Source organism: Dipodomys merriami, unplaced genomic scaffold, assembly GCF_024711535.1.
Source record: "Dipodomys merriami isolate MVZ:Mamm:240054 unplaced genomic scaffold, mDipMer1.0.p SCAF_142, whole genome shotgun sequence".
In the NCBI taxonomy this organism is placed as follows: domain Eukaryota; kingdom Metazoa; phylum Chordata; class Mammalia; order Rodentia; family Heteromyidae; genus Dipodomys; species Dipodomys merriami.
This window is the reverse complement of record NW_027202738.1, coordinates 2,517,811-2,534,433: the sequence shown is the minus strand read 5'-3', so window position 1 is coordinate 2,534,433 and position 16,623 is coordinate 2,517,811. Positions and strand designations below refer to the sequence as shown.

Below are 16,623 nucleotides of genomic sequence, written 5' to 3'. Positions count from 1 at the left end.
TTCTCGCCGCGCATCGGGGTCCGCCGCCCGGCCCTCCGCACGCTCCCGGCGTCCCCGGCGCTCGAGCCCCGCGCCGGGCACCGGGTGCAAGGTGATGCCGGGCCAGGCTGAGGGGCCCCTCGGGGCCGAGGCCGAGGGTGGCGGCCGCCGGTGAGGCACGGCCCCCCGCGTGTGCGCGGAGCCCGGCTCGGGGCGGGGGCCCTTCGCGTTGGCGGGTGGCGGAGGCGGGCCGGGGCCGGGGCCGGGGCCGGGGCCTGGGGCGGGGCGGGGTCGGGGCCGGGGCCGGGGTCGGGGCCGGGGCCGGGGTCGGGGCCGGGGCCGGGGGCGGGCCAGGGGGCGGGGCGGGCCGGGGTGGGGCGGGGCCGGGGCCGGGGCCTGGGGCGGGGCGGGGCCGGGGCCGGGGCCTGGGGCGGGGCGGGGCCGGGGCCTGGGGCGGGGCGGGGGCGGGGCCGGGGTCGGGGCCGGGGGCGGGGGTGGGGCAGGGGGCGGGCCAGGGGGCGGGGGCGGGCCGGGGGCGGGGCCGGGGCGGGGGGACGCCCCCGGGGCCCGGCCTCGCCCCGTCCTGCGGGTCTCCCGGCCGGGCTTCGGGTGGGTTCCGATGCCAGCGGCCGCGGCGGCCCTCACGTCTGCGTTTGTTGGCTGGTTTTCAAGACAGGATCTAAGCGGAGCTGCCCGGGCTGGCCTTGAACGTCCCGTCCCCTGCCTCAGTTTCCCCGGAGTGTGAGGACGGGTTAAGCGGGGGTGTGGGTCTTCCTCAGGTCTTCACAGCGGCCGGGGCGGGCCGGGGCCCGGTTTGTGGAACCCCTGGATGGCGGCCACGGAATAAATGAGAAGAACTCTGGTGTTGGTGTTCTTACCTTTGTGCTGGTCGTGGGGCTGGAGTCCGGGCACCGGGCGCCGTTCCTGAGCTGTTTGGTTCAAGGCAGGCGCCCCATCACCTGTCACCGGATCCAGCTCCTCTGCTTGTTGTTTGGGGCTAATTGGAGATAAAGGTCTCATTCCTGGTCTGTCTTACCCCGACCAGCCTTTTAACGGCGATCCTCAGATCTCAGCCTCCCGAGTAGCTAGGATGACCGCCGCTGAGCCTCTGGCCGTGGCTAAAAGCTGGCTCTTGGTTTGATGGGTTCTTGTATGAAACCGGAAACATTTTACACCGTGAATGAACTAATCTTTCAAGGGGTCGTGTTGTTATTTTTTTTAATGTCTCAATACTTTATTAAAGAGAACAGGAAAATAATAACGTGGATGCAGCAGGAGCCCAGATGAGCTGATTCTTTTTCGTAGTTGTTGAAATAGCGTCTAGCTGTGTAGTCCAGGGTGGCCTTGCATTCACAGTCCTCTTGTCTCAACCACCTCCTGAGTGCTTGGTGACAGGCTTGAGTCACTTCACCAGCCCCAATACGTCACTGGGTTCATTGCAGAAATTAAAAAGCGATAAATGACCAAACATGGTTTAAAGTAAGTCCTTTTTAGTATGATAAAAATTTCAGGTAACTCCAAAGAAAGTGTAGTAGTGCCTTTAGGATGTAAGCAAAATTACAGGAGAACTTTCTGAGACATTGTGTCAGGTGCAAACATGGAAAGTTAAAGTGTATGCAAGCCATCCCTTTGTCCTGTGAAGTGTGTTCTTGAATGCCCATAAAGCTGTCAGTCTTTACATATTTATATTCTTTTTCTAACAGATCAGCTGAACATTCATATTACCAGAATGCCAAAAGTACTGGTAAGTGCAGATCAGACCTGTACATAGTAGTTCAAGGAAGCTAGTTTGCTTCTACTTACACAATGCAGGGCCTGCGGCTGGAGTTTAGGGACTAGGTGCTGTCCCGAAGCTTTTTTTTTGTGCAAGGCTTGATTCGGCTACACTTCTGGCCATGTGGTGGTTAATGGGAAATAAAAGTCTCATGGCCTTGCTCAGGCCAGCATTTAATTGCAATCTTCAGATCTTGCTAGAAAGGTACCCCCCCTCTCCCTGCCCCCAAACGACACCTCTAGCCTTGGGGCATGGACTCCACCCCTGAACTTTTTTGCTCAAAGCTAATGCTACACCATTTGAACCACAGGGTCACTGCCAGCTTTTTGCTGGTTAATTGGAGAGGAGAGTGTCACGAATTTTCCCTTTCCTGCCCTGGCTTCTCCCTCAGATCTCAGCCTTCTGAGTAGTTAGGTTACAGGCGTGAGCCACTGCACCTGGTTTTTGGTTATTTTTGAGCTAGGGTCTCACTTCCTACCCAGGCTCACTCATGGACCTCCACACATCTATGTTTGTTTTCCCATGGTGCCTGGAATGACAAGCCCATGCCATCTGGAACTTTGGTGTATAGACTCACCTGGTGTATAGATCTCAGCCTCCCAACCAGCTGGGGTTACAAGTGAGACCACATGGTCGTTTTCATAGTGTGTTACATGGAAGGTTGGTTAATTTAAATTCCATGCCAAAATTCTTAGTGCAGAAAGGCTAAGTGTAGTGATGCACGTCTGTAATCTCAGCAGTAGGGATGCTAAGGCAATAGTATCCTTCATCATGAGCCAGCCCAGGCTCTGTAGATCCTGTCTCAAACAAAAACAATTTTTAAAAGGCTGGTATGGCCAGGTGACAGTGGCTCAAGCGTGTAGTCCTAGCTAGTCCTCTGAAATTCACATCACACCCTTGGCTGCAGATAGAATTAAAGATAGACACAAGATGAGCTCACACATGGCCACGCTGCACGAGTTACGGCGGACGCCCCTCCTGCAGACCATTCACGTCCCCAAGGCGCTGGTGGACACCTGCTTCCTAAAGGTAGGGTGACGGGGGCTTGGTTGTTTATTTTGGGGGGGGGGCACATGCATGCTAAGCAAACCCCCTGCCGTTGAGCCAGGAAGTGAACCCACCGTGGCTTTGAACTGAAATCCTCAGATCTCAACCTCCTGAGTAGCTAGGATTACAGGCGTGAGCCACCAGAGCCCGGCTCGCTCACTCAGCGTCCTTTTGCTCAGTTTTTCCTCATGGTTAATGTTCTACTACTTGAGCCACAGCTCCAATCCAGCAATTTTTGTTGGTTGTGGGGCTTGAACTTGGGACTTGAGCACACTCCCTGAGTACTTTCTGCTCAAAGCTTGTACTCTTCTACCTTGAGCCACTTCTGGTTTTCTGATGGTTTTGGAGATGAGTCTCTTGGACTTTACTGCCTGAACCTTGATACTCAGATCTCCTCCTGAGGAGCGAGGATTACAAGCATAAGCTGCACTTTATTTTTTGCCAGTTCTGGGTCTTGAACTCAGGGCCTGGGCGCTGTCCCTGAGCTTTTGCTCACTACCACTTGAGCCATAGTGCCATTTCCAGCTTTTTCTGTTTTTCTTTTTTGTCAGTTGAGGGCGCTGTCCCTCAGCTCTTCAGCTCAAGGCGAGCACTCTACCACTTGAGCCACAGCGCCACTTCCAGTTTTCTAGCGGTTTATTAGAGATGAGTCTCAAGGACTTTCCTGCCAGGGCTGGCTTTGAAGGCGAGCACTCTACCACTAAGCCACATTCCCAGCTCTCTTAGTTGCACTTTTTTTTTTTTTTTTTTTTTTGGTCCAGTCGTGGGGCCTGAACTCTGGGCCTGGGCGCTGTCCTTCAGCTCTTCAGCTCAAGGCTAGCGCCCTACCACTTGAGCCACAGCAACACTTCCAGCTTTTTTCTTTTTTCTTATATGGTGTTGAGGAATCGAACCCAGGGCCTCAGGCATGCAAGGCAAGCACTCTACCACTGAGCCACCTTCCCAGCCCCTCACCTGCACTCTTGATGGACATTTCATTCCCTTTTGGGCTAAATTAATACAGTTGGCTCAATAAAACGTACAGCTCTCCACATCACCCTTTCAGGTGAGAAAGATAGCCGCATCCCCATGTTTTACAGCGTTAGTAATAAATATTCTTTTGTCTTTAGCATCCATACCTCACTGTGAGCCAGAAGCGTTACCTCTACAGCATCGCGAAGATCTGCAACTCCAGCTATCTGCGGATGCTGATGAAAAGGCAGTACATGCAAGTGATTCATCACAGCTCGCAGGAGCCAGGCAGGTGCACTCGGGCTTCCCCAGCCCCGCCTCCCCTGCGAGAGATGTCCTCTGACTGATGCTTTGTCTCCCAGGCGTGCCCTGCTGCCGCTGCTCACAGAAACAGCCTTCCGCTGCCACCACAGGGCGCCATCAGCTGGCGAAGGGCTTGTCCTGCACCCAGGCTGCACCCCAAGGGAGCCTACAGCATTCCCTTTGGCGCTCCCCGAGGAACAAAGAGGGGTCTGTTGTTGTTGGTTTTTTAAAATGTTTTTATTACTATAAGTGATGTACAGAGGGGTTACAGTTACATGAGCATCTGTTTCTCACAACTCCCTGTTATATCTGAAGGACTGCTAAGTGATATTAAAAATTGTGTTCACTAGGCCCGGCTGAGAACAGAGTAGACAGGTTGTACAAAAGGGTCTTACTGCCAGGCGCTGATGGCTCATGCCTGTATTCCTAGCTGAGGAGGCTGAGATCTGAGGATCCTGGTTCAAAGCCAGCCCAGGCAGGAAAGTCTGTGAGACTCTTATCTCCAACAAACCACTGAGAAACTGGAAGTGGCACTGTGGCTCAAGCGGAGAGAGCAGGGACAGTGCCCAAGCCCAGAGTTCAAGCCCCACAACCAAAAAAAAAAAAAAAAAGGGGGGGGGTCTTACTTTTTTTTACCAAGCTCATTGGAATGTCTTCTTTGAATCAGCTAGAGATATGGGCTTCCCTTTCAGTGTTTCTATACAAATTTAAAATTGCGCAAACACTTCCACGAAGAGAAATGCATGTAATGTTTCTGCAGAGAGAAATATTCTACTTTATTTTTATTTATTTATTGTTTTCAGTCATGGAGCTTGAACTCAGGCCTGGGCGCTGTCCCTGAGCTCTTTTGCTCAAGGCTGGTGCTCTACCACCTGAGCCACAGCGCCACCACATGCATTAGGCAGTGGTGGTTCACTCACTTTGTTATTTCCCGTTGTTAACCTTATTTTTAACCTTATTTTAAGGTTAAAAAATGGACATGTGTCTAAAACAAGATGTAAGTCAATGAAGATTTTCAGAAGATCAGGCAGACTGTACATGCAGCCAAGTAAGTGTGGAACTTATACACGTGTGTAAGTCCCCGTAGCATCAAAATACTATTACTACTACTACACTTCCTAGCTACTGCCCTGGTGGGAAGCAGGGAAGGCGGGCCCCTCTGAGCTGACATCCATCACTGTATGCTGACCCCGCTCAGCCTCGCAGTAAACGGGCACTTTCATGCCCAGCCAAGAATAAGGGAAAGGGCAGGGGGAGAAGGTCTGGCTTTAAAACAAACTGTTAGCACAACTCACACAGGAAAAGTTGCTATGGTCTCCAAGAGAAGACCTAAAGGAAAATGAAGATACTCAGGAAAACCTGACCACTTCAACTTGAGCCAGATCTTGAAACTCCCTGGGGCACAGTGCTTGTTCCTCACAGCACTCTAGTGTGGAGAGTACAGTACTGTAACTCTTCTGTCAGAGACAGGGACTCTTTTTGCTCATTGGTTAGTGCTCTACCAACTGAGCAACACCCCCAACCCCAACCCCACTACTATACCTCTTAATAAGCAAAAGATTTAAGACAAGGAAGTAGCTACAGGCTGAGCCCTGAAGGCCACTTGTTTTCCCTAAATAAAGGTTTGTTAATAAATTATGTCAGCCAGGGCTCTGGTGGTTCATACCTGTAATCCTAGCTACTTAGGAGGCTGAGATCTGAGGATTAGGGTTTGAAGTCAGTCCAGACAGGAAAGTCATGAGAACTCTTATCTCCAATAAACCACCAGAAAACCAGAAGTGGCACTGTGACTCTTAAGTGGTAGAGTACTAGTTTTGAGTGAAAGGGCTAAGGGACAGTGCCCAGGCCTGAGTTCAAGCCCCATGACCAACCAAAACAAAAAGGTCATCTTCCAAGTTGCACTTAGAACTTCATTTCCAAAACAGCTATTATAAACTCTGATTTTTCCTTCAGTTTCTTCAAATGACTCTGAATCCTACATGAATGAAGAAAAAAAGGAGGAAGACCTACTAAATAAGTGTATGCAATCTATGTCAATCGAAGAACAGGAAGAACATCTGATGCTGGCCTGACAGTCCTGCGTGCTGGGTGAACAGCTGCAGCACAGTGCCAAAGGCGGGGGGGGGGGGGGGGGGGGGGGCGCAAGGGCTGACGCGTGCTCTCCATGTTTAGAATTGCATTTTGCACCATTAAGCCGTTATTGTTTTAGCAACTTGTGTGCAAATGATATTTGTGTAATAAAATTTACCTGAAATATATGCTTATACTTCTGCTATGTACAATTAAAGTTTTCTTGTCGCATAAAACTGACTTCTTTTTGTCAGTTGTGTGGCTTAAACTGGGCCTGGGCACTGTCCCTCAGCATTTAGTTTGAAGCAAGCACTCCATTACTTGAGCCTACAGTGCCACCTCTGGTTTTCTGGTGGTTCACTGGAGGTAAGGCTCTCACAGACTTCCTGCCCCTGCTGGCTTTGAACCGTAATCCTCAGCTCTCAGCCTCCTGAGCAGCTAGGATGAGCCACTGGTGCCTGGCTACAAGGATTTTCTTAACTGGGCTAAGAAAAACTAGTATGTCTAGAAATAGAAGAGCACTCAGGGATAAACACCCTGACTTAGAAAGTAGGTGCTCAAGAAATACTACTTGAATAGTTTACAAACACAGATTTTTCTGTATCTTATAAAAGTTACCATACACTCAAACTTGATACAGTTGGGGGCTGGGGAGGTGGCTCAGTGGTAGAGTGCGTGCCTTGCATGCATTAGGCCCTCAATTCGATTCCTCAGCACCACACAGGCAGAAAAAGCCGGAAGTGGGGCTGAGGCTCAAGTGATAGAGTGCTAATCTACAGCTGAAAAGCTGAGGGACAGTGCCCAGGCCCAGAGTTCAGGCCCCATGACTGGAAAAAAAAAAAGATACAGTTGGGAATGGTTCTAACGAAGGATTTTGGGTTTTTTTGGGTCATTTGTGGGGCTTAAACTCAGGGCCTGGGCACTGTCTCTGAGCTTTTTTGCTCAAGGCTAGCTTTGTACTACTTTAAGCCACAGCACCACTTCCGGTTTTCTGGTAGTTGGAGATAAGCTTCAAAGGGGCTGGGAATATGGCTTAGTGGTAGAGTGCTTACCTAAGATGCATGAAGCCCTGGGTTCAATTCCTCAGTACCACATACACAGAAAAAGCCGGAAGTGACTCTGTGGCTCAAGTGGTAGAGTGCTAGCCTTGAGCAAAAGATTAAGGACAGTACCCAGGCCCTGAGTTTAAACCCCTGGCAAAAAAAAAAAAAAAGTTTCAGAGACTTTCCTGCCCAGGCTGGCTTTGAATGAGATCCTCACATCTCAGCCTCCTGAGTAGCTGCGATGCCAACTGTGAGCCACCTGCACCTGGCTGATGAGAGGATTCCTTACACTACCTGGTCAATCGAGTATGCTTCCTTTATAACTTTAGTAGGGTTTTTTTTTGAACCTTGAAAAATAGGAGCAGCAACAGTTTGAAGAGCCACTGCTGTAATATGGGAATATGAAACATCGTTTAGGAAGGAAGATGTGAGTCCAACAGTATTACCAATGCAGAGAAAGCTGAGTGAGCCTCGCACCTGCCTCTTCACTGTCAGTGTCACGCAGTTTCAATGGGTCTCTCGTGTTTTAAAATTAAACAGGCTATCAAGAAAGTATACATGAAAAGTAAACATTTATTACTGGAGAAGAGAAAAATGTACACAGAAAGTCTATATTCTTTCTGTTCATGCACTGGTTGTAAAATAAGGTCCAAATGCCAACTTTGAAGATATTTACAAGAATAACTTTTTCTTAACACACAACCATTTACTGTGAGGTGGACTTTTTAAAATAGAAAGTCTATACTGCAAACTAACTACAGTTTCTAAGAAGATTAGAGGAAGTAATAACAGAAGATGTATTACATTTTACTGCTAAATATAAAAGGGATACAGTTATGTGATTCTTAAATGTTTAATTGCTTGATTTGAACAGGGTAATGAAAAAAATCAAGACAGACTAGTTTTAAGATTTTTTGTATTCAATTCTTTCTACTTTCACGTCATCTCCAATTAGCTGATAGACATATGTGACCACTGTGGAAGCCTGGATGTCCATCAACACAAACGATGGAATAATATTTCTGGAAGGAAAGACATAGTATCAGTGTTTTGTACTAAATAGCAATAGAACATAAACCTCAATTTAACTTGAATTCAAGAAGAAATGTTGATCGTTGCTTGCATGTTTAAAAAGAACAAGTACCAGTGAGTGGTTCAAGCCTATAATCCTAGCTTCTTGGGAGCAAGAGATGGGGATCAAGGTTTGAGGCCAGCCCAGGTATAAAAGTTGGTGAGATTCCATCTCACCAATGGCTGGGTCACATGCCTGTCATCCCAGCTGCAAAGCATGACGATGCTATGCGTCCGTATGAGGCTGTGGTCCCCAGTGATGGCAGGGAGGACAAGTAGGAGTTCAGCCTAGGCCAACCCAAGCATAGCAGGAAACCACACCTTGAAAATAACCAATGCAGATGGACTGGAACCTGGTTCTAGCAGAGCACCTGCCTAGCCAAGCAAGGTCCTGAGTTCAATCCCCAACATGTCCAAAAAACAACAAAACAATTACAATTACCAAAAGAATTATTTTTTGTTGTTGTTGCCGGTTGTGGGGCTTGAACTAGGCCTGGGCACTGTCCCTCAGCTCTTCAATTCAAGGCTAGCACTCTACCAGTTGAACCACAGCCCCACTTCCGGCTTTTTCTGCTGAGGAATTGAACCCAGGACCTCATGCATGCAAGGCAAGCGCTCTACCACTGAGCCACCTTCCCAGCCCAACCAAAAGAATTATTTTAAAGGTGGCTTTTAAAAAATGTTTTGGTGTGTGTCTATGTGTGTGTTGGTACCAGGGCTTGAACTCAGGGCCTCGCTTTCTTGCTCGGCTTTCTTGGTTACAGCTGGCACTCTATCACTTGCACCATACCTTTAACTCTCCTTTTGCTGGTTAATTGGAAATGGTCTCTTGCAGACTTTTCTGATATGGCTAGCTTTGAACTAAGATCCTCCAGATCTCAGCCTCTCCAGTAACTAGGATTATAGATGAGAGCCACCAGCACCTGGCTACATTTGTCTTTTATAAACTATCACATAGGCAACTGTTAACTTTACAGCACACTACTTACGTTTCCAAGGCATTATATGCCCCAGTGGCAGAACCTGGGTTAATGTAGAATTTATTTTCATGCTCAAATGCTTCAAATTTGTGAGTGTGTCCTGAGATAAGAATGTCCACATCGAACTGCCTCTGCAGCAGGGCCAGGCTGGCCATGTCTCCCCACGGAATGACCTGATGTCCGTGGATCAAACCGATTTTGAACTGTCCCACAGTCACAACTTTCTGTTCCGGGTAATTCAGATTCTAATGTAAGAAACAAACACCAAGAAATATTTTAGAACTAATAATGTTAAGAAGTTGTTTAAATATTCAAACTCATTCAGATGTCTTAAAAGAGTACTTCATAACATGCTCATTTATAAATCTTTGATTTCTTCTCTTTCTCAAAGACTAGGCTTAAAACAATTTTGCAGTGTAAACTGGACTTTACCTTCCCTTTAGTAGGTATATTTTTATAGATTATAGATTCTTTCGGGGCATGGGCTAGAGAATATTCCCTTAAACTTAAGGTTTTCTTACCTATAATCTAGAGAGTTCAGATTGTGCCCCAGTCTTTGATAACCAGGCTCCCCATTTTATGGCTGCCACTTGACATCCAGTGAATGGCCAAACTAAGGTCCAAACTCTGGTGGCACGGCTTCAGGGTTCATAAATACAGTGAATTAAATTAAGCCTAACTCTTGCTAATTAAGTTGTCTTTACCCAACACAGACATGACCATGGTGTAAGTGAGAGAGAGAGAGAGAGAGAGAGAGAGAGAGAGAGAGAGAGAGAGCGAGTGTGTGTGTGTCCATCCATTTGGTTTGGTATACAGAAACCCAAACACACCAAAAGTTAAAAAGAAATGATGAAAAGCTAAAATTCCGAATCCCAATACAAGCCAGTCTAGTCTTTGGGCCTTAGATCTAGGGAATTTTTTTTAGATCGGTTCCCCTTGCATGTTAAGAGATTGTTCTTTTCTCCCTGCTTTGTCCTACTTTACTAAATAAACCTTTGATATTCTTCAAAAACACCAACATTTTCTTCTCTGTCTGTGGTGCTGGAGGCCTTGTGCTCTATCACTGAGATATATCCCCAGGCCTTTAGAAAACTTTTTTTTTTTTTATTTATCTTTTTTTTGGTCCGGTCGTGGGGCCTGAACTCTGGGCCTGGGCGCTGTCCCTCAGCTCTTCAGCTCAAGGCTAGCGTTCTACCACTTGAGCCACAGCGCCACTTCCGGCTTTTTTCTTTTTGCTTATGTGGTGCTGAGGAATCGAACCCAGGGCCTCAAGCATGCAAGGCAAGCGCTCTACCACTGAGCCACCTTCCCAGCCCTAGAAAACTTTTTCAAAGGGAGAACAAAATGAAAACAGAAAAAGACCTTAGCAGTTGGTAGACTTTGGCCTAAAGGATAAAGTCTGTATACATAAGAATCAGGAAAGGGGAAATGGGAAAGGAGAAGGGAGAAGGGAGAAGGGGGGCGGTACAGGAGACACATCACCTCATCGAAGTCTCCCCTCACGATATGGACATCACCAGCCAGAGTCTTGAGATAGTCATAACTCTCTTTGGTGCAAAGGTTTCCAGTGCAGAGAATGTGCTGTATCTTCCCTGGTACCAGGAGTTTTTTGAACTTAGCCGGCAAACTGTTACACCGGTGTGGGATATGCAGATCTCCTAACACCAACACCAACTTTGAAGTGGCAAGGTGAAATAAGGCATAGCATTAAACATGATGCCAAACCAACAGTCCCCCATGATTCCCTAACATTCTAAGAGATACCTTCCAGAACCCAGAAGTTATCAAAACAGTTCCTTTCATGACCATTTAAACAAATACATAATGTGCTCTGTTCCAAATCAGTCTTATTTTGGATATAAATAGTTGAACATGCTCGATAATCATTCTATCAACCAAGAATAGAATCAAGCATTCTAAACTGATTTAGAGATCTAGAAATTATACTGAAAAAAACAGAATCTTAAGATGAAAAGTACAGTACTGAGCCCCATGGAAGCTGGCTTTTTTGAAGGCTGAAATGTAAATTCCTATTTCTGCAGTTGCAAAGCTGACATAATTGTAAAAAATGTTATTAAGGAGAATCATTAAACATGCAGTGAAAAAAAGTCAATTCTGCAATGTTTGCTTACTAGACTAACAACTATTGGGAGAACAGTAGCCACAATTACCATTTTTTTACTTCAAATGATTAACCACACACTAAAGGGCTTTAAAAGCCTACGTTAGCCGGGTGACGGTGGCTCATGCCTGTAATCCTAGCTACTCAGGAGGCTGAGATCTAAGGATCGTGGTTGAAAGCCAGCCCACGCAGGAGAGACCATGAAACTCTTATCTCCAATAAACCACCAGAAAACTGGAAGTGGCGCTGTAGCTCAAGTAGTAGAACACTAGCCTTGAGCTGAAGAGCTGAGGGACAGAGCCCAGGCCCAGAGTTCAAGCCCCACGACCGACAAAAAAAAAAAAAAAAAAAAAAGCCTATGTGTTAGTTTCAATAGATAAATATGAGCTTTTGAATTATAATCTTTGATCAGAAAGCCCCATCATTTTTTTTTGTTTGTTTGTTTTTTTGGTCTGCCGGTCCTGGGACTTGAATTCTAGGCCTGGGTGCTGTCTCTCAGCTCTTCAGCTCAAGGCGAGCACTCTACCACTTGAGCCACAGTGCCACTTGGATTTTTGGTGGCTTATTGGAGATAAGAAAGAGTCTCATGGACTTTCCTACTTGGGCTGGCTTTGAACTGTGATCCTCATATCTCAGCCTCCTGAATAGGATTACAGGTATGAGCCACCAGCACCTGGCTCATTGGTATTTTTTTTTTTTTGTCGGTCATGGGGCTTGAACTCTGGGCCTGAGCGCTGTCTCTCAGCTCTTCAGCTCAAGGCGAGCGCTCTACCACTTGAGCTACAGCGCCACTTCCGGTTTTCTGGTGGTTTATTGGAGATAGGAGTCTCACGGTCTCTCCTGCCCAGGCTGGCTTTGAACCGCGATCCTCAGATCTCAGCCTCCTGAGTAGCTAGGATTACAGGCGTGAGCCACCAGCGCCCGGCTTCTCATTGGTATTTTTATTACCTGGATTAAACTACCTATATTCCCTCAATAGTTCAGAGTTATAAAATAACATTTTCACAATCTTTATGTATATTAAAACATTCAAACTGGTAGAGCGCTAGCCTTGAGCTGAAGAGCTGAGGGACAGCGCCCAGGCCAGAGTTCAGGCCCCACAACCGGACCCCCCACCCCCCCCCAAAAAAAAATTTTCATTAAAACATTCAAACAAAAAAGAAAAGTCAGCTAAATAAGTGATGAGTCCCGCAAGAGGGAGTTCAGTGTGACTACACAAAATCAGCTCAAATAAAAAGAATAAAAAAAAAAAATTTAGGATTTTACAAATAACAAATTTAACAGAATAAAGTTAAAAGAGCCATTTAAAAATAATATCTGGTCTCCAAAGGGCAGCAGAATTAACTTGTTCATGCTCTCAGTACCTGCAAAATGCAGGTATAAAATATACAGGATTTTTCCCACACAGACATACCACTCCTGAACAAACATGCTATTTAACTGCTTTAAAGTCATGATTTTAATATTAAATATCTAATAGGGCCAGGTGTCATTGGCTCACACGTGTAATTCTAGCTACTCAGGAGGCTGCAATCCAGAAGATTGCAGTTCAAGGCCAACCTGGCAGTGTGTAAGAGCCTATCTCTAAAATAATCAGCTAAGGGCTGGGAAGATGGCTCAGTGGTAGAGTGCTCAAGGCTCTGGGTTCGATTCTTCAGCACCACATAAACAGAAAAGGACGGAAGTGGGCACTGTGGCTCAAGTGGGAGAGCGCTAGCCTTGAGCTGAAGAGCTCAGAGACAGAACCCAGGCCCAGAGTTCAAGCCTCACAACCGACCAAAAAAAAATACTTTTGCCACTACAGGGCTGGAGGCATGGCCTAATGTAATGGTTAGTGCTTCCATACTAAACACAAGAACCTGCGTTCAAATCTCGGCCCTGTAAAAAAAAAAAATGCTCAAAATAATTCTACCACTAGGCTTTGTAAAATAATATTCACCAAAAATGATATAGATAAAATTAAAGCAATTGCTAAAATAAAGCTCAAGTTATTTGGCAACAAAAATTAAAAACTGCAAAGAAAAACTTTATCAGGACACAGAATAACTGATGTAACATGAAGTTACAAATTGGTACACTTATTTTAATCTATGAGGAGCAGTTTCAATGGATAATTCTTCAAAAATATATTGACTGTTCAGTGCAGATATCAGTAGGCAAGACATCTGTAAAACTAAAAACCACTATGAAGTATACATGTTCAGTGGTGATATAAAAAGTACCTTGGTGGGCTGGGAAGTTGGCTCAGTGGTAGAGTGCTTGCCTCGCATGCATGAGGCCCTGGGTTCAATTCCTGAGCACCACACAAGCAGAAAAAAGCCGGCAGTGGCGCTGTGGCTCAAGTGGTAGGGCTCTAGACTTGAGCTGAGAGCTGAGGGACAGCGCCCAGGCCCAGAGTTCAAGCCCTACCACCGACCAAAAAAAAAAAGTACCTTGGCATACAAAGAGCAATCTTCACTCTACAGAGATTCTCTTCAGATATGGATTGAAGTGCAGTTATTGTGGGAAGCTGGCATTTGAGAAAAAGGTAAAAATAGGTTTCTACATTGAAAAGAGTCCCAAATGCATGGAAGGGTATATATCTATAAGAGGTTGAGAATATTTGGGACTAAAAATGAACGAGCCATTCCATTGGGATGTTTCAAAGAGAACACCAGTAGTGATGCATGGCATTTAATAACTGATTACCTAAATTCTACCAAGTACCATGCACTAACCCCAAGTGTACCCAGGGCTTCTGACAACCTGCAGTCGTAACTGTGTGAATGACCACAGAAATCACTTCACATGAATTAAAGGTGTTGGTAGGGAAGAATCTTCTGATTTCCTTTTAGTGATCAAGATTTTAAGGGAGCTAGTGTGACACAGCATAAATTAAGGAATCTCCTTGCCCAAACTGCACACATTGATCTATAAGGTTAGCCACCGATTAGAGTCCTTTAAGACAGCAAAAGATGCTAGGGATGGCAGTCTTGTTAAATTCATATTAAGAAATAAATCAAATGAAGCGTGGGAATTTCTTATTTGCTAGCTCTTGAAGGGAAGAGAACCTAGGCAGTCATCAGCCACCCAACACCATTGTTAGTAGCAGGGAAGAGGAGAAACTTACTCTGTGCCCAGCCTTAGTGGAATGCAGAAGTTGATTGCAGACAGGGGAATGAAAAAAAAAAGGGGGAGTGAAATATGACCAATGTTAAAAGAAAGCAACAAAAAGAAACAAAGACCCATACCAAATGAATATGCCAAAAATTGTTAAATAATTTGAATGTTATGAAAGAAAATGTTAAAAAAAAAAATCAGCTCTGCTCAAAACAGATAAACAAAAAGAAGCATTTGCTGGATTTTTTTTTTTTTTTTTGTCGGTTGTGGGCTTGAACTCTGGGCCTGGGCGCTGTCCCTCAGCTCTTCAGCTCAAGGCGAGTGCTCTACCACTTGAGCTACAGCGCCACTTCCGGTTTTCTGGTGGTTTATTGGAGATAGGAGTCTCACGGTCTCTCCTGCCCGGGCTGGCTTTCAACCGCGATCCTCAGATCTCAGCCTCCTGAGTAGCTAGGATTACAGGCGTGAGCCACCAGCGCCCGGCAATTTGCTGGATTTTTAAAAGACTACACCAACACAGTTTTTATAAATTTGCTTTGTCAATCTTCGATTTTCCTAATCTTGCCCTCCACACTGACTTCCGTTTTTTGGGGGGTGGGGTGTAAGGCCCTACCTACCACTTGAGCCAAAGCTCCACTTGCAGCTTTCTCGGTGAGTTGGAAGTAACTGTCTCATGGACTTTCCTGCCAGGACTGGCTTCTAATCATGATGCTCAGATCCCACTCTCCTGAGTAAGGATTACAGGCATGAGCCACTGGCATTCACCTGTCTCTTTTGTTTCCCATTCTGCTTAGATTATTTCTAAGATTATATAAAGTAATACTTATAAGATAATTTGAAAAATTCCTCAGGAATATTTCAAAGGCTAATATTTTCTTTTCATTTTGGGGGTAGGTGTAATAATTATCCAAGTACGCTGATTTTAATACATTTGTGTTCAAAGTTCTAGTACTGAAAAACTAAGTCACTTTTTGTAGAAAATGTAATATAGTACCACGAATTCAGTATCAAGTGATGAAAATACCTAGTATAGACAAATAGGTGATAAATACTAACAAATTCAGTAGGCTAACACCTTTCCCGCATCTACATGCGCTTCCCCTAGACTATGGATACTATGAAATGTTGAAAGCCTCCTTTGCCCAAAAAAAAAAAAAAAAAAAAAAAGGCTAATGCTAAAATTGTGCCAAGTGTCCTTTCACGTGAGAAGTGACGCTGCAGCTAAACCGCCCTCCGCCCAGGAACGTGCAATCACGGCCGGTAACGGCTTCGTCTCCCTTCGGATTTCGTGTCAACATGACCAGACCACAGATTACATGTCCGGAAGCAAAGGCCCAAGCAGGAGTGAAGATAAAGGGAGAATTCCACGACCACGACACGGGCCCCCGAAGAGCAGCGTGAGGGGCGCCTAGGAGCAGCTGGATCCCGCGGAGAGAACTCCGCCCCCCGCAGGAGCCCGGGGGAGGCTGGGGCAAGGTGACGAGCTACTGAAGAAAGCTCCGAAGCCACCCCCGCCAGCCCGCGCCGGGCCCGCGCCGCGCCGGGATGTGAGGCGCCGCGGGGAGACGGCGCCCGCCGGCGGGGAGCGCCCGCGCCCTCCGGCCCTCCCGCCTTCCCGCCCGGCCGCCGCCGCCGCGGGGGGGGGGTGCCCCTGACAACTACCGCGGCCCGGCGCGCGGGGGGCGCTTTATGCAGGACAGACGCAGGGAAGCGTCTGGAACCCGAGGGGGCCGCTCGGGGCCGGGGCCCAGAGGCCTTCCCAGCTCGGCGCGCGGATCTTGGGACCCGAAGAGCAGCTGAGGGGAGCCGGGGGGGGGGGGCCTCCGACGACGCCGGGACCTGCGCGCGGGACCCCGCCGGCACCGGGACCCGGGGCTCCGGCTCCGGGGCTCGGGCGAGGCCGCCGCGCCCAGACGTGGCCACGCCTCTTTCCTAGCCCCACTCGGAGGCCTGCACCAGGCCAGCGCCTCTGCCAGGCCCGCCAGCGCCTCGGGCCGCGCCCGACCTCTTCTCCTGAGTCTCCCCGCGGAGCCCGACACCGCAGCACCCCGGCCGAGCGCCGGGCCCCCGCCACCGAAGCGGCCGCGCTCACCATCCTGTCACGCCGCTCCGCTCGCTCGCCGCCAGCACCGCAGCCCTCTTCCTCTGACTTCCCGGTCCCGCCCCCCCGACCGCGACCAATGA

General features: G+C 47.5%; 2 protein-coding genes across 3 annotated transcripts; one reads left to right on the top strand and one right to left on the bottom strand.

The window, feature by feature from the left end:
- The first annotated feature begins 7 nt into the window (after positions 1-7).
- LOC138826408 (protein FAM216A-like) lies at positions 8-6,187 on the top strand. Of its 2 annotated transcripts, XM_070021547.1 has the most exons (8): positions 8-150; positions 652-720; positions 1,683-1,723; positions 2,661-2,782; positions 3,910-4,039; positions 4,114-4,261; positions 5,020-5,102; positions 6,008-6,187. In XM_070021547.1, the coding sequence occupies exons 1-8, from the start codon at positions 95-97 to the stop codon at positions 6,124-6,126; spliced, it is 768 nt and encodes a 255-aa protein (XP_069877648.1). In that variant the 5' UTR covers positions 8-94; the 3' UTR covers positions 6,127-6,187. The 2 variants fall into 2 exon arrangements, with proteins under 2 accessions (XP_069877648.1, XP_069877649.1); XM_070021548.1 differs by lacking the exon at positions 652-720 and having other exon boundaries at positions 10-150.
- Positions 6,188-7,720: 1,533 nt separating this feature from the next.
- Positions 7,721-16,602, bottom strand: LOC138826410 (vacuolar protein sorting-associated protein 29). Its single transcript, XM_070021559.1, has 4 exons — positions 16,532-16,602; positions 10,701-10,892; positions 9,228-9,463; positions 7,721-8,189 (listed from the first exon to the last, which is right to left on the bottom strand). The coding sequence occupies exons 1-4, from the start codon at positions 16,532-16,534 to the stop codon at positions 8,072-8,074; spliced, it is 549 nt and encodes a 182-aa protein (XP_069877660.1). The 5' UTR covers positions 16,535-16,602; the 3' UTR covers positions 7,721-8,071.
- Positions 16,603-16,623: the final 21 nt, after the last annotated feature.

Coding starts and splice junctions, on each gene's coding strand:
- LOC138826408 (XM_070021547.1), top strand. CDS start 95: ATGCCGGGCCAGGCTGAGGGGCCCCTCGGGGCCGAGGCCGAGGGTGGC. Junction 1,724..2,660: donor CCAGAATGCCAAAAGTACTG/GTAAGTGCAGAT, acceptor CCTTGGCTGCAG/ATAGAATTAAAGATAGACAC. Junction 4,040..4,113: donor TCACAGCTCGCAGGAGCCAG/GCAGGTGCACTC, acceptor TTTGTCTCCCAG/GCGTGCCCTGCTGCCGCTGC.
- LOC138826410 (XM_070021559.1), bottom strand. Junction 9,464..10,700: donor TGAGGGGAGACTTCGATGAG/GTGATGTGTCTC, acceptor TTCTTACATTAG/AATCTGAATTACCCGGAACA. Junction 8,190..9,227: donor GCATATAATGCCTTGGAAAC/GTAAGTAGTGTG, acceptor CTTTCCTTCCAG/AAATATTATTCCATCGTTTG.